Source organism: Myotis yumanensis, unplaced genomic scaffold (assembly GCF_028538775.1).
Source record: "Myotis yumanensis isolate MYYU_CA2020_CCGP unplaced genomic scaffold, mMyoYum1.0.hap1 SCAF_23, whole genome shotgun sequence".
In the NCBI taxonomy this organism is placed as follows: domain Eukaryota; kingdom Metazoa; phylum Chordata; class Mammalia; order Chiroptera; family Vespertilionidae; genus Myotis; species Myotis yumanensis.
Genome location: NW_027223774.1, coordinates 520989 through 543426, shown reverse-complemented (window position 1 = coordinate 543426; position 22438 = coordinate 520989). Strand labels below are relative to the sequence as shown.

Genomic DNA, 22438 nt, shown 5'->3' with positions numbered 1-22438 from the left:
AGCGCAGAGGGTTGCAAAGGGGACGGGAGAGGGGAAATGGAGACATCTGTACTAGAGCCAACAATTAACAAGAATAGTGTGCCCAGGTTGCATGGCTCGGTGGAGGAGGACCCATGAACCAAGACATGGCTGGTTAGATTTCCAGTCAGAGCACATGCCCAGATTGGGGACTAGATCCCAGTAGGGGGCATGCAGGAGGCAGCTAATCAATGATTCTCTCTCACCATTGATGCTTCTCACTCTCTCCCCTCTCTCTCTAAAAAATCAATGAAAACATGTAAGATTGAATTGACTCGCCCTAACCGGTGTGGCTCAGTGGATAGAGCATCGGCCTGCGGACTGAAAGGTCCCAGGTTCGATTCCGGTCAAGGGCATGTACCTTAGTTGCAGGCACATCCCCAGTGGGAGGTGTGCAGGAGGCAACTGATAGATGTTTCTCTCTCATCGATGTTTCTAACTCTCTATCCCTCTCCCTTCCTCTCTGTAAAAAATCAATAAAATATGTTTTTTAAAAAAAGAAAGAAAACTATTTTTAAAAAAGATTGAATTGACTCAACACCAAAGTGAATGTGTACCATCACATTTCCTCCCAAACCTTGTAAGCGAAACCATGCCTTGGCCTGTCTTTATACATGATGTCCCAGGCATAACTGATTTCGCAAACAGGAAGCAGCCTGGAGGGGGTCTGCCTCAGGTTGGCCTGTAGTGTTTGAGTTCTTGACATCATGCAGAAACATTTTCACAACATGAGTTCAGAACATTTTGAACGTATGTTTATTGAAGCTGCAGATTTACAAACAATGTGACCCTAACCAGTTTGGCTCAGTGGATCCAATGTCAGCCTGAGGACTGAAGGGTCCTGGGTTCAATTCCCATCAGTGGCACATTAAACATAATAAATGGCCCTTGTTGGTTTGGCTCAGTGGATAGAGCGTTGGCTGGTGAACTGAAAGGTCCCAGGTTCGATTCCGGTCAAGGGCACATGCCTGGGTTGTGGGCTCAATCCCCAGTGGGGGACGTGCAGGAGGCAGCCGATCCATGATTCTCTCTCATCATGGATGTTTCTATCTCTCTAGCTCCCTCTTCCTTCCTCTCTGAAATCAATAAAATATATTAAAAAAATAAAAATAATAAATAAATCCTATATAATAAAAGCCTAATATGCAAATCAGCTAAACAGCAGCATGACCAGTCGCTAAGACGCGCACTGAACACCAGGGGGCAGACACTCAATGCATGAGCTGCACTCAGCCTGCAGGCCCCAGGCCAGCCTAGGTGGGTGCAGTGGGGGGGGCAGGGGGGGGGGGGCGTGGGTAGCAATCGATTGCCCCACAGAATGGCCCTGATTACCAGCCAGGCCTAGGGATCCTACCTGTGTATGAATTTCATGCACCAGGCCTCAAATAAATAAATAAAAGAAGGCTGTGGACAGAGGGTGGGGTCACAGGTAGGGTTTGGGTCCTGGGCTTGGGCCTAGTTGTAGTCCCACCTTGGGCCAGGCCAGCACAGCCATGGGTGAACCTGAGAGGTGTGGGGGGTGGGCAGTGAAGGATTAAAGTGTACTGGGCTGCATATCTGGCGCTTTGGCCAGACGGGTCATGCTGTGCTGTCTGTTCCTAAAACACATAGATAGGAATGTACTGACATCAGGCCAGGCCTTGAGATATGATCTCATGTCCCCTTCCCAGCACGCAGGCCTTCTTTCTCAGAAGGCCCGGAAGTCTCATTCCAAATTTGGGAGACAAAGGACTGGGAAAAGTATAAATAAAGAGAGTTTCCTCCATATTGGGGGGGCCCAGAATTTGAAAGACACATTTTCTCTAGGCCTCCACAAAATTTAATAAAATGTAACTCCTGTAATCTGCGCTGCAGTTCAGCCTCTGCTTCGGCAGGGTGCTGTGACTGTGGTCAGCTGGCCAGCTTAATAAAGGCTCTCAAATTTAAATTCTGAATCGGTGGTCTATCTCGCTGAGTCAAGCCATAACAAAAGAAGATAGACAACACCACAGCCTGCAAACCGAGTCTTTATTTTATAGCCAGATTCCATGAGGCAGAGTAAGGGTGTGGCCAAGATGTTTACTACGTTCTCATGGGTTTTGAATCTACTCAGTTACACGCACCTGATCAAGCTTTGTTTCCCTGCTGAACCTCCCGCAGCCCATATCACTAGCCTCCTGGGAGCCGCATTCCACACCGTCTCAGGCGCATTTCTGGATTTTAAGAAATAAACAATACACTTTTATTTATTCAACAACTTTATTGGTCATTGGAAACGTGTCAGCCACTTTCTCGGGCACATTCCCCAGGGCGGTGGGCTTCATCCCCGGTGGTGGGGGGCATGCAGGAGGCAGGTGATCAATGACTCTTTCTCCTCATTGATGTTTCTCTCTCTCCCCTCTCCCTTCCTCCCTGAAATCAATAAAAATATAAAAGAAAATAAATAAAATAAATATATCTATACACACACATTACAGGGAGGAAGCTCTGGGCATGGAGTGCCTGGATGTGGAGGCCCTGGGCGTGGAGTCCCCGGATGTGGAGGCCCCGGATTCCGAGGCCTTCCTCTGGTGCATCCGCAGGTGGCGGTGGTAGGTGGAGGACTGGCGGTAGGTCCTCCCGCACTGAGCGCACGCGTAGGGCTTGGCGCCCGTGTGGATGCGCTCGTGGGCCAGCAGGTTGGTCCGGTGGCTGAAGGCGCGGTCGCAGTGGCCGCAGCGGAAGGGCCTCTCCTCTGCGTGGATCAGCTCGTGCACACGCAGGTCCGAGGCCTGGAAGAAGCGTTTGCCACACGTGGCGCAAGCAAAGGGCCTCTCATTGTTGTGCCTCCTCTGGTGCAGCTGGAGCCGACAGAGGTACTCGAAGACCCTGGGACACCGGTCGCACCGGTACAGCTTCCGGGCGCCCCCCGCCTCCTGGGGCGCCTCCTCCTGGGGAGGCTCTTCCTGGGCGGTGGGGGCGCCCGGACTTGCTGAACCGGAGCTGCGTGGACTCTCCCCGGACACCTCGCCCTCTGCGGGGCCCTGAGGGCTCTCTTCCTCCAGGAGGAGCCTAAAGGGGGGTTGGTGGTCTGGACTGGAAAGGCTGTTGCCATCGTCATCTGCATCTTCATCTGTGAAATAAAGTGTGTCCCTGAGGCTGCGCCCAAGCCCTAGTGAGTGTGGCTCAGTGGACAGAGCGTCAGCCTGGGCGCTCAAAGGTCCCGGGTTTGATTCCCCAGGACCCAGGTTGCGGGAGATTTTTTGGTCGTCATTGGTGTTTCGATCTTTCTCTCCTTCTCTCTTCCTTTCTGAAATCTACAAAACTGTTTTTTTTTAAAAAGAAAGAGGGAAGGAAGGAAGGAAGGGAGGGAGGGAGGGAGGGAGGGAGGGGGGGAGAGAGAGAGAGAGAGAGAGAGAGAGAGAGAGAGAGAGAGAGAAAGAAAGAAAGAAAGAAAGAAAGAAAGAAAGAAAGAAGAAAGGAAGGAAGAAAGAGAGAAAGCAAGAGAAAGAAGGAAGGAAGGAAGGAAGGAAGGAAGGAAGGAAGGAAGAAAGAAGAGAAAGAAAGAAAGAAAGAAAGAAAGAAAGAAAGAAAGAAAGAAAGAAAGAAAGAAAGAAAGAAGGAAGGAAGGAAGGAAGGAGAAAGGAAGAAAGGAAGGAAGAAAGAGAGAAAGAAAGAAGAAAGGAAGGAAGGAAGGAGAAAGGAAGGAAGGAAGGAAGGAAGGAAGGAAGGAAGGAAGGAAGGAAGGAAGGAAGGAAGAAAAAGAAAGAGAAAGAAAGAAGGAAGATCCACTTTAAAAGAAAAACAGCCCTGGCCGGTTTGGCTCAGTGGATAGAGCATCAGCCTGCGGACTGAAGGGTCCCGAGTTTGATTCCGGTCAAGGGCATGTACCTTGGTTGCGGGAACATCCCCAGTAGGGGGCGTGCAGGAGGCAGCTGATCGATGTTTCTAACTCTCTCTCCCTCTCCCTTCCTCTCTGTACACAATCAATAAAAATATATTTAAATCAATCAATCAATCAAACAACCACAGAAACTGTACCCAAGACAGAGTCCACACAGAACAACCCTCCGGTCCCTGGGCCCCCCTCGCTCACCTGGTGCTGCTGGTCGGGGTGTCTCTGGGGGAGTCGGGGAGGGTGTCCCCGGGGTGAGCACCGTGGGGGCTGCAGCTGAGCACTGCTCCTGGAAGATGGCCAGGACCTCTCCAAAGGGCATGTTCTCCGAGAACAGGGCTTCCCGCCCCTTCATGCTGCCATGTATCTGTGAACACAGCCTGGTCACTGTCGGTGCCGCATCCCCATGGCCATGGAACCCCTCCAGCTTTCCCACAATCCCCCACTGTCCTGCCTTATCTCTGTGCCCTTGCACTTCCTGGTTGGCGCCTTCCCTAAGGGAGAGCAAGGACTCATATGAGGAAGCAGCTCTCCTCAGTCATTCCTCATCCTAGAGGCTTCTGCTCAATCCTGAATGGCTTTTTTTAATTTTTATTTTTTTAATTCCATTCATTTGTAGAGAGAGTGGAAGCCCAACCCGGCCTGGCTCAGTGGTTGAGCATCAACTTTTGAAACCAGTTCGATTCCCAGTCAGGGCACAGGCCCAGGTTGCAGGCCCCATCCCCAGCGTGGGGTGTGCAAGAGGCAGCTGATCCATGATGCTCTCTCATCACGGATGTCTCTCTCTCTCTCTCTCTCTCTCTCTCTCTCTCTCTCTCTCTCCCTCTCCCTTCCTCTCTGAAATTAATAAACATCCTATATAATAAAAGGCGAATATGCAAATTGACCAAAAGGTGGAAAGACCAGTCACTATGATGTACACTGACCACCAGGGGGCACCGCTCAGCCAGAAGCCAGGCTCAGGCCTCTGCAGCAGCTCTAAGGATGTCCATGGGGAGCAGGCCTAAGCTGGCAGTCGGGCTTCCCCCAAGGGCTTCCGGACTGGGAGCGGGTGCAGGCTGGGCTGAGGGACCCTCCTTGTGTGCAGGAATTTCGTGCACTGGGCCTCTAGTATCTATGTTTAAAAGCATCCCCTTGATGAGGAATAAGAACCGAGCCTACAGTAGCTCCTTGTCTACTTCTGGGACCCCCGACAGCAGGTACAATTCCTTTCTCCGCTCCGTCCCTCACCCCAGGGGTCAGAACCGGCCACTCACCATCCTCGGCGGCCTCAGGACTTCACCCCGCAGTTGCTCCATGAACGCCGCCATGTCCCTGCCACTCAACTCCCACTTCTCCTTCCAGGCGGCCCTCTCGCTGCTGGGCCTGTTGAGCAGGAACTGCTCCACTGACAGTTGGAAAATCATGTCCTGCTTACTGTGGGTGTCTGGCTGCAGCCACGAGTAGAAAGACCAAATGATGCCCTGAAGCTCCGCCACCCCATGCACGTGGCTGCCGTTGTGCCATGAGATGAGACCAGGGCTGGGGAAGCCGACCTCCTCCGCCTCCTCTCCCTCCCGGTGGATGGGTCCTCTGCGAAATCTGAGCCTGACATTTCCTGCCCAGGGACCGTTCCTGGCTGGTTCGCCTTGAGATTCCATTCTGAGACACAAGCAGAAAAGTTGAGATCCAGATAAATCCATGCATGAGTTCTACCAGAAACAGAGAATTCTGATTTTACATAAACTCAGGAAGAAAGGAAGAAAGAGAGAAAGAAAGAGAAAGAGAGAAGGAAGGAAGGGTCCCAGGTTCGATTCCGGTCAAGGGCATGTACCTTGGTCGCGGGCATATCCCCAGTAGGGGGTGTGCAGGAGGCAGCTGATCGATGTTTCTAACTCTCTATCTCTCTCCCTTCCTCTCTGTAAAAAATCAATAAAATATATTTAAAAAAATAAATTAAAAAAAGTATTTTTATTGATTTCAGAGAGGAAGGAAAAGGGAGAGATAGAAACATCAATGATGAGAGAGAATCATGGATCGGCTGCCTCCAGCACGCCCCCACGGGGGATCGAGCCCCCAACCCGGGCCTGTGTCCTTTACCAGAATCAAAAGCGTGTAAAAATGAAGTGGAGACCTTAGCTGGCTTGGCTCAGTGGATAGAGTGTCAACCTGCGGACCAAAGGGTCCCAGGTTTGATTCTGGCCAAGGGCACATCCGTCGGTTGCAGACTCCTCCCTGGCCAGGCCCCTGGTCAGGGCTCAACCAGGAGGCAAACCAATCCATGTGTCTCTCACATGGATATTTCTCTCTGTCTTTCCCTCTCTCTTCCATTCTCTCAAGAAAATCAATGTAGCCGAAACCGGTTTGGCTCAGTGGATAGAGCGTCGGCCTGCGGACTGAAGGGTCCCGGGTTCGATTCCGGTCAAGGGCATAGACCTGGGTTGCGGGCACATCCCCAGTAGGGGATGTGCAGGAGGCAGCTGATCAATGTTTCTCTCTCATCGATGTTTCTAACTCTCTATCCCTCTCCCCTCCTCTCTGTAAAAAAATCAATAAAATATATAAAAAATAAAAATAAAAAAAAAGAAAACCAATGTAAAAATATCCTCAGATGAGGATTAACAACAACAAGTGGAAAAAAATAAGACAAGGAAAAAAAGAGAAATCATCCCCGCTTTGGTTAAGGAGTTAAGTTCAGTAGCTCCCTCATAGCAAAACCTTACCAGTACATTAAAGAAGCAACTCTGCCCCAGCTGGTTTGGCTCAGTGGATAGAGCATTGGTCTTCGGACTGAAGGGTCCCGGGTTCAATTCTGGTCAAGGGCACATGCCCAGGTTGTGGGCTCCATCCCCAGAGTGGGACATGCAGGAGCAACCAATCAATGATTCTCATCATTGATGTTTCTCTCTCTCTCTCCTTCTCCCTTCCTCTCTGAAAGAAAGAAAGAAAAAAAGAAAGAGAAAGAAAGAAAGGAAGGAAGGAAGGAAGGAAGGAAGGAAGGAAGGAAAGAAAGAAAGAAAGAAAGAAAGAAAGAAAGAAAGAAAGAAAGAAAGAAAGAAAGAAAGAAAGAAAGAAAGAAAGAAAGAAAAAGAAAAAGAAGAAGGGAGGGAGGGAGGGAGGGAGGGAGGGAAGGAAGGAAGGAAGGAAGGAAGGAAGGAAGGAAGGAAGGAAAGAAGGAAGGAAGGAAGGAAGGAAGGAAGGAAGGAAGGAAGGAAGGAAGGAAAGTCTACAGGCCAATCTCTCAGGAATGTACATGTGAAAAATCCAAAGCAAATCAGAGGATATTTTTCCGTTGACTTTCAGAGAGTGGAAAGGAGAGACGACACATTGATTGGTTGCCTCCCGCACACACCCTGACCAGGGCCCTGCAACTAAGGTACATGCCCTGGACCAGAATCGAACCCGGGATCCTTCGATCTGGAGGCCGACGGTCTATCCGCTGAGCCAAACTGGTTAGGGCTCCACTGCACATTAATTGGCGAGTGGATCCCCCTTGTTCTCAGAGAAAGGTCCCCAGTCCGTTCTGGTCCGGAGAGCCCTCCCCTGTCCCCCCTCCCTCCCACTCGGCCCCACCTGAGTTGTGGTGGCCGGTTCTTGCCTGTAGGCGCACGGGCACCTGTCTGCCTCTCTCCTGCAGGACCCGTGCCCTGTCCTCCTCAGCCTCCCCACCAGCCCTCCTTCCAGATGACCCCAGGCACACGCAGCCATGCGATCCCACACACACACAGCGATGAAGCACTACTGTGGGGAAGACCTAGGAATTTAAAACCAGGCCGCATGCTCAGTGTCCACCTATGAACCAGGAGGTCACAGTTCCATTTCCCGGTCAGGGCACACGCCCAGCTTATGGGCCCGATCCCCAGTAGGGGGGCGTGCAGGAGGCAACCGATCCATGAGTCTCTCTCACTGATGTTTCTCTCTCTCTCCCTCTCGCTTCCTCTCTAAAATCAATACAAATATATGAAAAAGTAAAAATAGATAAATGAAAAGTCCTGCACAAGGAATTTTTTCTTATCTACCAAAGGAGCATCTGTATGATTTATTGAACTCCAGGTTCATAGGTTGGTGTTCAACCACTGAGCCAAGCTGGAGAGGGCTGACAGTCACCCTTTATTTTATTTTATTAATTTTTTAAAAATATTTTTACCGGGGAGGGTTGGGGGGCAGGAGGGAGGGGGGTAAGCGATCAACCGAAGAACTTGTATGCATGCATATAAGCATAACCAATGGACATAAGACACTGGGGGGTAGGGGAGGCCAGGGGATTGTCAAGGGCGGGGGAAAAAAAGGACACATGTGTAATACCCTTTGTAATACTTTAAGCAATAAAAAAATATATATTTTTATTGATTTCAGAGAGGAAGGAAGAGGGAGAGAGAGAAACATCAATGATGAGAGAGAATCATGGATCGGCTGCCTCCTGCACGCCCCCCACTGGGGATGGAGCCCCCAACCTGGGCCTGTGTCCTTTACCAGAATCGAACCCTTCAGTCCTCAGGCCGACGCTCTATCCACTGAGCCAAACCAGTTAGGGCGACAGTCACCCTTTAAATGTCAACTTCTACCCTCACCCCCATCCTCAACCCGAAAGCCAGGGACCAACAGCTTCCCAACATGCCATGAAAATGGGCTCCGAGAAACATACAACCAACAGGACAACAGCCACACACACAGACCTGCCTGGGTGGGGTCTCCTGCAGTCCAGCCAGCTCCTGCCCAGCTAGAGCCACAGCCAGTCCAGACCTTCCAGTGCCTGAGACCCCCTCTCTGTGTCCCTGGGAACCCTGTCCTCACAGCCCAGCCCACATGCACATGCCTGTGCGCGCACACACACACACACTCACACACACACACACGGGAACGTTGCCTTCCCTTCCCGAGACTCACCTCCTCACAGACACAGACGTTCACCCTGGGTGATCCTGGCCCAACGCTGAGCTGCTGTGGGGCTTGGCTGTCAGCGCTGGTGCCTCTGATGTGCTTCCCAAGGCTCCTGCCTTTTATACGGCCTGGGGTCCGAGATGAAATTCAAGCCTGTGATGGGATAAACTCAGCCTGTGAGGTGTGTCTGGCGGCATCTAGGCCTCCAGGCTCCAGCTCTAACACCGGGTGTACACCCTCCTGGGCAGGAGCGAGGGGCCATCCTCACACGCACTCCTTGTCTGCGGGGGCATCGGACCTTCTCACTAAGGGGCATGCGGAGGTGAGCGTCGTCTCAGGGACATTCTGGTCAGGGTTGGTCATAAGCGAGTCTCCCACAGATATGGAGAGAATCAGAGAGAGGGATGGGGGGGGGGGGGGAGGAGAGAAACATCAACCAGGGAGAGAATCACTGATGGGCTGGCTTCCTCCTGCAGGCTCCCACTGGAATCGAGCCTGGGTTTCGAACCATGACCTCCTGCCTCAGCCACTGAGCCATACAGGCCCGGCTCCTACCAACTCCCTAATCTTCCCAGATTGGTGAATCGCTCGTGCAGAACAGGCACATGTTTCTCTCCTCCCGCGTCCTCTCCCATCAAATTCTTTCCAGAATCCAGCACCTCCCCCTCCTCCCCACCTTCCCCACCCTCCTCTCCCTCCCCACCTTCCCCACCCTCCCCACCTGGAGGATGGAGCTCAGCTCCTGCCCAGTCCTCCCTCTGCCTACCTGTCTCCAGGCTGTTGTCTGAGCAGCCACAGGGGACCTGGGGGCCCAGCCTGCCCTCCTCCCTCCTCTGCTAGGAGCTGCCCCAGGCCTTCCAGACACTCGGATGGAGGGGGGTGTCTCTGCTTGGGGGAGGCTCCCACAGGAAGTGGCCCCCGGCCAGGAAGAGGAGTAGAGAGTGTCTGAGCGATTGGGTAGGAAAAAAAAATAGTCCCTCTGGGTCTCGGAGGGAGGGAAGGCGGGTAATAATTCTGTCGAATGAGCCGGGCCCAGAGGCTGTTGTCCTAACACCGTTCAAACCCCAAAGCGCCCATGGCGGAACCCCACCCTCCCCGAGGCTGTGCTGAGGCGGAGGGAGCCGAAGGGGTCCTAAGGCTGTAGAAAGAGACACGCATTCCCCGCCCCCAGCCCCGCGCCCCCCTGGAGGCCCTGGGTTTGGGGGGGGGGGCGGCCCTCGGGGAGGCCATGGACCCAGAGGGAGAAGCAGTGCAGGTCCCTGAGCTGTAGAACCTGCATCCGGGTCTGGCTGCTCCTACCCGGGCCGCCCGCCACCCCCAGGGCCTGGGATGGAGCCTGCAACCCAGCTACAGGCCTGTGACCAGAATGGAACCCAGGACTCTTTGGTCCCCGGCCCGTGTTCTATGCACTGAGCCGGACCTCAAGGGTTGACAGTCACGTCTTGTTTGTTTGTTTTTGTTTTTTTTAAAATATATTTTATTGATTTTTTACAGAGAGGAAGGGAGAGGGATGGAGAGTTAGATACATCCATGGGAGAGAAACATTGATCAGCTGCCTCCTGCACACCCCCTACTGGGGATGTGCCCGCAACCCAGGTACATGCCCTTGACTGGAATCGAACCTGGGACCCTTCAGTCCGCAGGCCGACGCTCTATCCACTGAGCCACACGGGTTAGGGCTTGTTTTTGTTTTTGTTTTTGATCGTGATTGATAGCAGAGAGGAAGGGAGAGGGAGAGAGAGAGAGAAACATCGATGAGGGGTGAGGAGAGAATCATTGACCAGCTGCCTCCTGCAGGCCCCACACTGGGGATGGAGCCCACAGACCGGGCCTGTGCCCCGACCGGGAGTCTAACCCTGACCTCCTAGGTTCATCCGTCGATGTTCAACCACCGAGCCACGCCGGCCGGGCTGACGGTCCCACCTTACATGTCAGCTTCTACCCTCAGCCCGATCCCCAACCCGCAAGTCACACACCTTGGTCCAACACTTGCCCAACAGGCCATGAAAATGAGTTCCGAGAAACATACAACCAACAGGACAACAGCCCCCCACACACAGACCTGCCTGGGTGGGGTCCCCTGCAGTCCAGCCAGCTCCTGCCCAGCTAGAGCCACAGCCAGCCCAGACCTTCCGGTGCCTGAGACCCCCTCTCTGTGTCCCTGGGAACCCTGTCCTCACAGCCCAGCCTACATGCACATGCCTGTGCACACTCGCACACACACACACTCACACACTCACACACACACGGGAACGTGGCCTTCCCTTCCCAAGACTCACCTCCTCACGGACACAGACGTTCACGCTGGGTGATCCTGGCCCAACGCTGAGCTGCCGTGGGGCTTGGCTGTCAGCGCTGGTGCTGCCTCTGATGTGCTTCCCAAGGCCTGGAGATTGACGTGTGTGCTGAGGCTGAGGGAGCAGAAAGGATTCTATGGTGAGAAAGAGAAGCATTTCCCCACCCCTCCCCGCCCCTCACCACCCAGCCCCGCCCAGCCCCACCCGCCAGCACCGCCCTCACACGGGGCCCTGGTGAGCTTGGGGCTCCTGAGGGGGTGCAGCTGCTGCCACTGAGAGTTGGGCTGTCAGCCTGGAGTTTCCTGGGGGCCACGGGCGAGGCTATTGATGTAGGAAGAGAAGTTGAGCAGGTCCCCGTGCCATGCACCTCCCTGAGCTGTAGGACCTGCATCCGGGACTGGTTGCCTCCCACGAGAGCCCAGACTAGGACCTGGGATGGAGCCCGCAACCGAGCTAGATGCCTGTGACCAGAATCCCACCCAGGACCCTTTAATCCATGGGCGGACGCTTGATCCACTGAGTCAGACCTTCTGGTGCCTGAGGGACCCCCTCCCTGTGTCCCTGGGAACCTTCTCCTCACAGCCCAGCCTACATGCACATGCCTGTGCACACACACACTCACACACACACACACACACACACCAGGGGAACGTTGCCTTCCCTTCCCGAGACTCACCTCCTCACGGACACAGACGTTCACGCTGGGTGATCCTGGCCCAACGCTGAGCTGCCGTGGGGCTTGGCTGTCAGCAATGTGCTCTGATGTGCTTCCCAAGGCTCCTGCTTTTTATAAGGCCCTCGGTCCGAGATGAGATTCAAGCCTGCGATGGGATAAACTCAGCCTGTGAGGGGTGTCTGGCGGCATCTAGGCCTCCAGGCTCCAGCTCGAACACCGGGTCTACACCCCCCTGGGCAGGAGCGAGGGGCCATCCTCACACACACTCCTTGTCTGCGGGGGCATCGGACCTCATGCGACGTTCTGGTCAGGTTTGGTCGTGAGAAAGTCATATGCCGGGGACACCGGTTAATAATTTGGATTTTTTTCAATAGACGGAGTTACACATCTGTTGATATATATGCGGTTTGCTATGTATGCTATTTTGTTGTATTGACAATAAGCTTCAAAACTTCCTATGTCAAATTTGCTGAAGGTGTTAACATCATAGATTTTTTAAAAATATTTTTTATTGATTTTTTTACAGAGAGGAAGGGAGAGGGATAGAGAGTTAGAAACATCGATCAGCGGCCTCCTGCAAGCCCCCCCACTGCGGATGTGCCCGCAACCCAGGTACATGCCCTTGACCGGAATCGAACCTGGGACCTTTCAGTCTGCAGGCCGACGCTCTATCCGCTGAGCCAAACCGGTTTCGGCAAAAAAGTGGATTTATTCTGAGAATCCCAAACGCACAAAATCATGGGTTGATCCAGGTCAACCATCAGCATCGACCGCAAGGCCAAATCGCTTCGGAAAGAAGACAATGCTCTGCGTTTGGTGGGATCTGGAAGGTGTGGTGTATTATGAGCTTCTAAAACCAGGTGAAAACGTTAATACTGATCGCTACCGACAACAAATAATCAATTTGAACCACACTTTGATCGTGAAATGACCAGAATGTTCCAGATGACACAGCAAAGTAATTTTGCTTCATGATGACGCACCATCACACACATCAAAACCAGTCAAAGACACGTTAAAAGATCTTGCCTGGGAGGTATTAACCCACCCGCCGTATTCACCAGACCTTGCTCCTTCATATTACCATTGAGCAGCACTTCAAAACAGGTGAAGTGGAAAGTTGGGTCTCTGAATGGTTTGCCTCAAAACAAGAAAAGTTCTATTGGGACGATATCCACAAATTACCTGAAAGATGGGGAAATGTGTAGCTAGCGATGGACATTACTTTGAATAAAGCACTTTTGATGTTTCTCTTGAAATTATCATGTTTTCTTTGATTACAAAATCCGCATTAACTAGTACACCTGGTGTATATTTTAGGACTGGAGAGAGAGAGAGAGAGAGAGAGAGAGACCTCAATGATGAGAGAGAATCATTGCTCAGCTGCCTTCTGCATGCCCTACCAGGGATCCAGCCCAACACCCCCACATGTGCCCTAACCAGGAATCGAAATCGTGACCTCTTGGTTCACAGGTTGATGCTCAACCACTGAGCCACACCGTCCGGCCTCCTACAAATTTCCTAGTTGTGCGAGATTTGTGAGTGGCAAGTGGAGCACGGTCTCCTGTTCTCTCCTGTGTCAATCCCAGGCTGGTGAGTCCCAGGGGGTCCTGGGACCCCAGAGGAGTGGCTCTGAGTCCAGCAGGGACATCTCAGGGGCTGTGAGGAGGATCCTTTTATTTTTTTTAAATATATTTTATTGATTTTTTACAGAGAGGAAGGGAGAGGGATAGTCAGAAACATCGATGAGAGAGAAACATCCATCAGCTGCCTCCTGCACACCCCCCACTGGGGATGTGCCGGCAACCAAGGTACATGCCCTTGGCCGGAATCGAACCTGGGACCCTTCAGTCCGCAGGCCGACGCTCTATCCACTGAGCCACACTGGTCAGGGCGAGGAGGGTCCTTTTAGAGGGGAGAGGTCGGTGGTATTTCATGGGGAGAAACACCTGATGATTGATAGGTGGTTGCGGACGGATGGAGTGGAAGGGCCTCTAAAGGTGAGAGGCTCCTGGTTAGAAATCTGGCCGGAGGGCGCTTCCCATACTCACTAGAGCAGCGGTTCTCAACCTGCGGGTCGAGACCCCTTTGGGAGTCTAATGACCCTTTCACAGGGGTCGCCTAAGACCATCAGAAAACACATCTATAATTACATATTGCTTTTGTGATGAATCACTATGCTTTAATTACGTTCCATTTGTAACAATGAAAATACATCCTGCATATCAGAGATTTACGTGACGATTCATAACAGTAGCAACATGACAGTGATGAAGTAGCCACGGAAATAATTTTATGGTTGGGGGTCAGCGCAACATGAGGAACTGTATTAAAGGGTCGCGGCATTAGGAAGGTTGAGAACCGCTGCACCAGGGGGAACCCCAGCATCTCCTTTTTCGGACTCTTTGGGGAAGGAGTGATCACCCCCATAGCTGAGCAGGGGGAGTTGGGGAGAGAGAGGGTGTTTTATTTTGTTGGTCCTCACCCTAGGATATTTTCCCCCTTGATTGTTAGAGAGAGTGGGAGGATAGAAGGGAGGTGGGGGGGGGGGGGGGAGAAAGAGAGGAAACATCCGAGAGAGAGAGAGAGAGAGAGAGAGAGAGAGAGAGAGAGAGACATGGATGGATTGCATCCTGCACATCCCCTAACCAGGCTGACCTGGAATCAAACCTGAGACCCTTAGGTGTACGGGGCCCACGTTCTAACCACAGAGCCACATGGCCAGGGCTGGAGTGGGTTCGTTTCTTGGGGAGAAGAGACTTGGGCAGCAGTTGCAAACACGGTCTATCTGTCCTCTACGTTCAAGTTATTTCCAGAATCAAACCTCTCCCCACCCCCCTTCCCCACCTGGATGATTGCGCTCAGCTCCTGACCCGCCTCCCCTCCGCCTGACGACAAATAATCCATTTGAACCACACTGTCTGTCTCCAGTCTGTTCCCTGAGCAGCCACAGGGGACCCTGCGAGCCCAGGCTGCCCTATCTCCCTCCTCCCTCCTCTGCTAGGAGCTCCCCGGGGGCTTCCAGACTCTGGGCTGCCTAGACAGTCACTGGGATGGAGGGGAGCCTCCTGCATTGGGGAGGCTCTTACACAAAGCGGCCAACAGCCAGGGAGATGAATGGGTAGGGCCCCCCAGCGCCCCCAAAACTAGGAAACCCAATGCATAGGGCCTGAGCCCGCTAACAGCTAAGGAAGATGCATTGGATGGGGCCTGAGGGCTCTAAACCTAGTGAGATCATTGGATTAAAAAAAAAAATAGTCCCTCTGGGGCCACGGAGGGAGGGATGGCGGGTTTACTCTCGTCTGAGTAGGGTGTAGCCACTGTTTTTCTTGCTGGCTTTCCAAAGGCTGAAAAGCCTAGGGTAGAGGCCGGCAAACTCATTAGTCAAATATCAACAGAGAGAGACACACGGATTGATTGCATCCTCAGAGCCAAATATCAACAGGACAACGATTGACATTTCTTTTGAGAGCCAGATTTTTTCAACTTAAACTCTATAGGTAGGTACCTTGTTATTCACTTAATTGGGGTAACTCCTAAGCTGGCCTTTGCTAAAAAAGGTCCTCAATCTGACTGAGGTATGTTCGCCGAGGTCGACGCCTTTCAACTCTCCCATCCACACGCGTCTTGTACACTTGTTTCGTCCGTCTCCTTCCGTTCATCCTCTCTGTATGTCCAAACCATCTCAACATACCTTTCTCCATCCTCGACACTACATCTTCTTTCACTCCACAGCGTTCCCTAAAATTAACTTAATCAACTTTACTTAAAGTTGTAGGTTGCCCTAACTGGTGTGGCTCAGTGGGTAGAGCGTCGGCCTGCGGACTGGAGGGTGCCGGGTTCGATTCCGGTCAAGGGCATGTACCTGGGTTGCGGTCACATCCCCAGTAAGGGAGTGTGCAGGAGGCAGCTGATCGATGTTTCTCTCTCATCGATGTTTCTAACTCTCTATCCCTCTCCCTTCCTCTCTGTAAAAAATCAATAAAATATATTAAAAAAGAAAAAGTTGTAGGTCAACTTCGTACTGTACGTGCGTGCCTGCATGTGGTATTTTGTGGAAGAGCCACACTCAAGGGGCCAAAGAGCCGCATGGGGCTCCCGAGCCACGGTTTGCTCACCCCTGGCCTAGAGACCCAGTGCGCGAAATGGGTGCACTGGAGGGTCCCTCGAAGCTGCTGGCCAGTTACCCCTTCCCTTCCCCAGCCAGCCGCCCCCTGGTCGAACTCCCAGACAGTGAAGGGGGCAATTTGCATACCACACTTTTAGAGGCCCGGTGCACAAAAATTTGTGCACTCGGGGAGGAGAGGGGGTTTCTCAGCCCATCCTGTGCCCTCTCGTAGTCTGGGACCCCTCGGGAGATAATCACCTGCTGGCTTAGGCCTGCTCCCAGGTGGCAGAGGGCAGGCCCAATCCCTAGGTGCAGCCCCTGGTCGGGCTCAGAGCAGGGCCGATTGGGGAGTTGGGGCGCCGCCCCCTGTCATGCACAGGGCAGGGCCCATCAGGGGGGTTGGGGCTCTGTACCCTGTCACCCACAGAGCAGCGCCGATCAGGGAGTTGGGGCGCCGCCACTATCACACTCAGGGCAGGGCCGATGGGGAGGTTATGGCTCTACCCCGCCAGACACAGAGCAGGGCCCGTGGGGCAGGGGGCAGAGTTGGGGCGCCACACCCTGTCACACACAGAGCCGCAGGGCGATCAGGGGGTTGGGGCGCCTTCCCCTGTCACGCTGATCCCGGTGCCAAGAGGCATATTACCCTTTTACTATATAGAATAGAGGCCTGGTGCACGGGTGGGGGCTGGCTGGTTTGCCCTGAAGGGTGTCCTGGATCAGGGTGGGGGTCCCCACTGGGGTGCCTGGCCAGTCTGGCTGAGGGGCTGAGGGCCGTATTCAGGCTTGCAGGTGACTGAAGCTCCCAACAGCTCCTTTTCTTCTTTTTTTTCTGGGCCAGCTTTAGCTCTGAGGCCTCGCTGCTGAAAGCAGGTTTCTGGCCTTTACCTTCTGTATTTGATACAATGTTGCGGTCCAGCTGGCTGAAGCCCGGCTGACTAACGCAGGTTTCTGGGGTTTTGTTTAGCTTCTATATTTGCAACATAGTTGCTGAGAGTTGCAGCTGAGAGGCTGGCAAGTCAGGTGGGGAACATTGGAGTCTGCAGTCACTGGAGCAAGCAAGCCTCCCTGTTTGCTTCAGTGCATGGCTGCCGGCCGCCATCTTGGTTGGCAGTTAATTTGCATATCGCCCTGATTAGCCAATGGGAAGGGTAGCCGATGTACGGCTAAATACCATGTTTCTCTTTTATTAGATAGGATGTTTCCTCTTTTCCTCAACATTCTCCACAGCTCCCAGGGCCCTAGGACCAAAGGCGCAACTCCTCAGGCTGCCATTGTGGGTGGGACTGGACCCAAACTTTACGGTTATCTTTTTGTTTGATGTATTATTGTTGATAGTGTTACAGATGTCTCCCATTCCCGGCCCCTCATCCCTTTACTACCCTCCTCCTGGCCCCTACCCGCCCAATCCCCCAGGTCTTCACCACCCTAACACCCCTGCGCATGGGCTGTGCATATCTATACTAATAAAAGGGTCATATGCTAATTCAACCAAATGTCTTCCGGAAGTCCTTCCTGACAAAGTCAGGCCCTGGCGAAGCTGCCTGTGGTCCTGGGGGAAGCCAGCCCAGGTCCCAGGTGCTCTGGGCCAGCCAGAGGGAGGGAAGCCCGGGTCCCAGGTGCAGGGGCCGAGGCAGAGGGGTTAGGGGCGATCAGGCAGGCAGGGGAGCAGTTAGGGGCGGTCAGGCAGGCAGGGGAGCAGTTAGGGGTGATCAGGCAGGCAGGGGAGCAGTTAGGGGCGATCAGGCAGGCAGAGGAACAGTTAGGGGTGATCAGGCAGGCAGGGGAGCAGTTAGGGGCGATCAGGCAGGCAGGGGAGCAGTTAGGGGCGATCAGGCAGGCAGGCAGGAAGGCAAGTGGTTAGGAGCCAGGGGTTCCAGATTGAGAGAGAGAGATACCCTTCGTGATCAGGCCTAAACCATCAGTCGGACATCCCCCATCCTCCCTCTCCCCCCATACATGAATTTCATGCATGAGCCCTCTAGTAAGCACATAAGCACTTTGGTTTATCTCTTCTCACCCCCACCCCCACCCCCACATGGAGGTATGTCCGTCTGTTCCCTGACTCCCTGCTTCCGGTCTCATTCTATTGGTCAATTCACGTTGTTCATTAGATTCCACCCATCAGTGAGATCATGTGATATCTGCTTTTCTTGGATCACCCAAACTTTGTCCTTGTTCCTGCAAAAGCAACAAGGACCCCAGGTTCCGGGTCCTCCTGGGTCAGCGGCCCCTGCGCACATGGATGGGCGGCCCCTCAGCCCCTCACGTCTCCCGCCCTGTCACACCCGGTATCACCTCCAGAGCACCTCTGGTCCCGACGCCAGGCTTGGGCTGCAGGGTTGGGTGTGGAGGCGGGGAGGCCCAGGGACGCACTCACCTCAGCTGGGCGCCTCAGCGCGGCCGCCACTGTTGGACCCAATGGCCCGAGTGGAAGTGACAGCCGAGCGACCAGGGCGGGGACCCTGGCCCAGAGGTCCTGAGGCTGGGCTCGCAGGCAGCGCTGCCCCCGCCACTAGCCCAGTCCCTGGAGCCCAAGCCCAAGCTTCTAACTTAAGGAACCAACCCATAAACCCCTCAAATGGGCGCCAGAACACCGGAGCAGGCTTCGCTCTTCCTCAAAAGGGCAGCAGGACGATTTCTGGGGAGTTGTGGGGGCTACTGGTCAGGGAATGTCTACGTTTCAGACTCAGTGAAGCGAATCCAAGTTGACACCCACTGGTGGCTGGTAGTTTGTTGCATGTATCATCAGGGATCATACATTATGAACCAGTATCCGTGATGGGCACACGCTTCTCAGGATGTAACGTGTGACTTGGCTTTGGGAATATTTTTCTATTTCTTCTTATTGAATTTACTGCAGTGACATTGGGTAATAAAAGTATACAGGTTCCAAGTGTGCATCCTACATCGAGTGTGTTGTACTGTGTGTTCACCTTCCGTCACCATTTACCCGCCCTTTACCCTCTTCTACTCCCACCTCCTTTCCTCCCTGGTAATCACCACCCTGTTCTCCATCCATCCATCCATCGGCATCCCACCAGCTCGCAGCACCGGGGGTCTGCAGGACAATCGGGGGGGGTGGCCTAGGGCGGAGCCAGCGAGATGCCGCGTCACTGAGTTCACTGTGCTAAGGCCTTGGGGTGTGTGTGAGTCATAATCATCTGGCCACTCGTGTTCAAATATACCCCACGTTCAAAGGCTGTTCAATCGCGTTGTTTACCCACATCTTCAGAAAAAATATCACTTCTACTGTCGTGGTAAACAACCTGCTTCCCTATTTATAATGGTCTGGCCCTCTAGCCACTTCAGCGCGAAATGATAGCTGATTTGCCTACAGACGTCAGGTGGTCATAATAATCTGGCCACTGTGTGTGTGTATAATTTTTTTAAAAGATTTAAAAAAAAAAAAATCACATTAACTATTGGGAGGTATTAACTGGGCCACTTCACAATGTCAACAATCCTCTGCTCAAACGGGCTTCTGTTGTGTTAATATGTATATAAAGCTGACATTAAAAAGAAAAGTCATTTTTCTCAGCAGTGTTTATTCAGGAAGAGAGAAATGTGATTGGGGGTGGGAGGAAGTGGGAGGGTTGTTTTGGAGAAAAGTAAGAGTTTTGGAGTGACAGTGCTCTCACAGGGCGCGTGGCTGGAATAGCTGATTTCTTGAAGGACGTGCATTTACACCAAGAGCCGAAAAGCTGGAACCAAGTCCAATGTCCTCCATTAAATGTAAACATTCACAGACAGAACGGCTCTCAAGAACAGAAGGAAGAAAGGACTGCACGTAAGTGTGACTGATGTAATACTATGAGCATGAAGGAAATCAAAATTCAAAACCTTTGAGAACAATTCATGACACGTATCGTATAAAATTCTATAAAACAGTCTGTGAAAGAAACTAACACCAGCCCCTCCTGAGAGCAGCGGGAGAGACTGCAAAGGGCACAAGGTGAGAGGAACTGGCCGTGGTGACTCCGACCGTGAGGGACACGGGCCACAACGAAGCAACTACCACAGGCAGTGACCAAACCTGCATTTGCAGACGACGGCCTCACTACAGGCCGCTCGTCCCCACAGCCTCCGGCCGCTGGGACACGCACGGAGGGCACACCCTCTCGTTGCCGATGCCTCACCGTGTTTTGAAACAAATGATGGTCTCAGCCCAGCCCCTGCAGCCCCACAACCATGAGCGGCGGCCACCCAACTGGAGACGTGAAGGCACATGATCCCTCCGTGTGGCAGCCGGGAAGCAGCCTCCTCACGATGGGGCTTGGCATACAGTGTGACCTCCTGGGGAGGCAGCCGACCTGCACTGGCAGGAGCAGCGGAGCTTGTCCCAGCCTGACCTCCTCTGGGCTGGCACCCAGGGCGTGAGGACCACAGAGTGCTGCCCGTCTCTCTCGGGAGGCCTGGCAGAAGGGCAACCCTTCTTCTCAAGACACCATTACCCGGCCTGACCTCAACCAACAAAACTGAGTCCAGATGATGCCCTTGGCCAGAAAGGAGGGAATGAGTCTCCCTCCCCAGCTCAAACATCCGAGGAACCTGGGGTGGTTGGCAGAGTGTGCGATGGCCTGGGCCGGGGCACGAATTCAGGCAAAGGAGGCGGCGGAGTAGAAATAAGTTTCCTGTGCATCCGGAAGAATCCATGGGGGGATCTCCCTGCTGTGACGCTGCAGCATGAAGTCCACCATCAGCAGACGCTTCCCGACAGGAAGTGGCGTGTTCCCTGAGGCGGGTCTCAGGCTCCTCCCGTGTGGACTCTCTGGGGCCAAACAGGTTAATGTCTGTAAAGAATCTCTGGGTTAAGCTGTCGTGTTAACGTGACAACAGAGCAGCGGCTGACAAGCCGCCCGAAGTCACGGACATTCCTGAGGTCACCGGGTGTGAAGTTTCCTGTGCTGAATGATGTGGGAGCTCTGGCTGAAGGATTTCCCACACTCCCCACACTCGTAAGGCCTTTCTCCCGTGTGAACTCGCTGATGCTGGATGAGGTTGGACTTTTGGCTGAAGGATTTCTCACACTCGTCACACTTGTAAGGCCGGGCTCCGGTGTGAACCCGCCGGTGCTGGTTGAGCGTGGAGCTGTGGCTGAACGACCGCCCACAATCCCCGCACTCGTACGGCCTTTCCCCCGTGTGGATCCGCAGGTGCTGCACCAGCTTGCACTTGTAGCTGAAGGATTTCCCGCACTCGCTGCACTTGTACGGCCTCGCCCCGTTGTGGATCTTCTGATGCTGGACCAGGTTGGAGCTCTGGCTGAAGGAGCTGCCGCACTCGCCGCACTTGTACGGCCGGGCCCCCGTGTGCACGCGCTGGTGCTTGATGAGCGTGGAGCTGTAGCTGAAGGACTTCCGGCACTCCCCGCACTCGTACGGCTTCACCCGGTTGTGGATCTGCAGGTGCTGCACCAGCCGGAGCTTGTAGGTGAAGGCTTTCCCGCACTCGCTGCACTTGTACGGCCGGGCCCCGGTGTGGACCCTGTGGTGCTGGATGAGGTAGTAGCTTTGGCTGAAGGATCGCCCGCACTCGTTGCACGCATAGGGCCTCGCTCCTGGGCCGGGGGCCTGGCCGTTGGGGACCGAGGGGCTTTGCTGAAAGGGCTTCTCGCCGTCGTCACAGTCATAGTGCCTCTGAGGGGGAAGCTGCTGGTGCTGAAGGGGTTTGTATTCGTGGCTGAGCGGCTGCCCGTAGTCAGTGCCGGGGTAATGGCTCCCTGCGCTATGCCAGGCCTCCCCATCCCCGCACTGGAAGCTGCCGGGGGGGCGGTGCCCCTCTGAGGGAGGCCTGGTGCTGCAGGAGACTCACCATGGCCACGAAGTCCTCCCTGACGGCCCCACAGAAGGCGAAGGGCTTCCCGACGTGTGGAACCTGCAGCTCGTCACACACGAGGCTGTGTCCACGGCGTCCACGGCGCTCCAGAGCGGCTTCTCGTCCCGGGGCTTCCCGCGCAGGCCCGCAGCGAGCCAGGGCTGCCTTCCGCAGGCCTCACAGGCCCCTGGGAACTCAGTCAGGCACAGCACGTCTCCCCCGACCAGGGACACACTTCTCACAGGGCTGAGCCTCCTGAGTGGCTGGATACGGACTTGGCGTCCGGCCCAGGGATGCCCGTGCCACAGACACACCCTGCACAGACAGCACCGCCTCCTCCGCCTCCGCCTCCTCCGCCTCCTCCTCCACCGCCTCCACTCCGTACCAGCAACCTGGGGGGCACAGAGAGGCTGCTGAGTGCACGCTGACCTCAGACGTGCGTGAGGGACACCCGAGAACTGAACGCAGTGGACGGTATTCAGGTGGTTGAATGCGGCTGCTTTGTACCAAGGACTGGAACTCGAAAAGCCCCAAGAATTAAGGGGGTCACCAAGTGACTCCTCTTCCTATGGCCTTCAGAGAGGAAGGGAGAGGGCGAGAGAGAAACATCCATGATGAGAGAGAACCATGGATCAGCTGCCTCCTGCACATCCCACACTGGAGACTGAGTCTGCCAACTGGGCATCCGCCCCGACCAGGAATCGAACTGTGACCTCCTGGTTCATAGGTCGATGTTCAACTGCTGCGCCAGCGGGGCCAGAGATGGTTGGAAAGGTTGTGTGTGACCCTCGAAACATTACAGGTGAGAG

The 22438-nt window shown here is 53.9% G+C and overlaps 2 protein-coding genes across 6 annotated transcripts in view; both read right to left on the bottom strand.

Moving 5' to 3' along the window:
- Positions 1-2267: 2267 nt before the first annotated feature.
- LOC138999749 (zinc finger and SCAN domain-containing protein 4-like) overlaps positions 2268-22438 on the bottom strand; it is a 32219-nt gene continuing 12048 nt past the window's right edge. For 2 of the 5 annotated variants that reach the window (XM_070401968.1, XM_070401969.1), the window contains 6 exons: positions 11705-11849; positions 11011-11142; positions 8738-8884; positions 5128-5512; positions 4073-4238; positions 2268-3109 (listed from right to left, as the gene is read on the bottom strand). In XM_070401968.1, the coding sequence (XP_070258069.1) occupies positions 2469-3109; positions 4073-4238; positions 5128-5511 (1191 nt within the window). In that variant the 5' untranslated portion in view covers position 5512; positions 8738-8884; positions 11011-11142; positions 11705-11849 and the 3' untranslated portion in view covers positions 2268-2468. Of the gene's footprint in view, positions 3110-4072; positions 4239-5127; positions 5552-8737; positions 8907-11010; positions 11143-11704; positions 11850-21980; positions 22022-22438 lie in introns of those variants that run through there. The other 3 variants (XM_070401970.1, XM_070401971.1, XR_011469444.1) reach the window with 3 other exon arrangements.
- Positions 19344-21948, bottom strand: LOC138999750 (zinc finger protein interacting with ribonucleoprotein K-like). The gene is made up of 2 exons (XM_070401972.1): positions 21627-21948; positions 19344-21472 (listed from the first exon to the last, which is right to left on the bottom strand). Exons 1-2 carry the CDS (start codon positions 21627-21629, stop codon positions 20696-20698), a joined length of 780 nt encoding a protein of 259 aa, XP_070258073.1. The 5' UTR covers positions 21630-21948; the 3' UTR covers positions 19344-20695.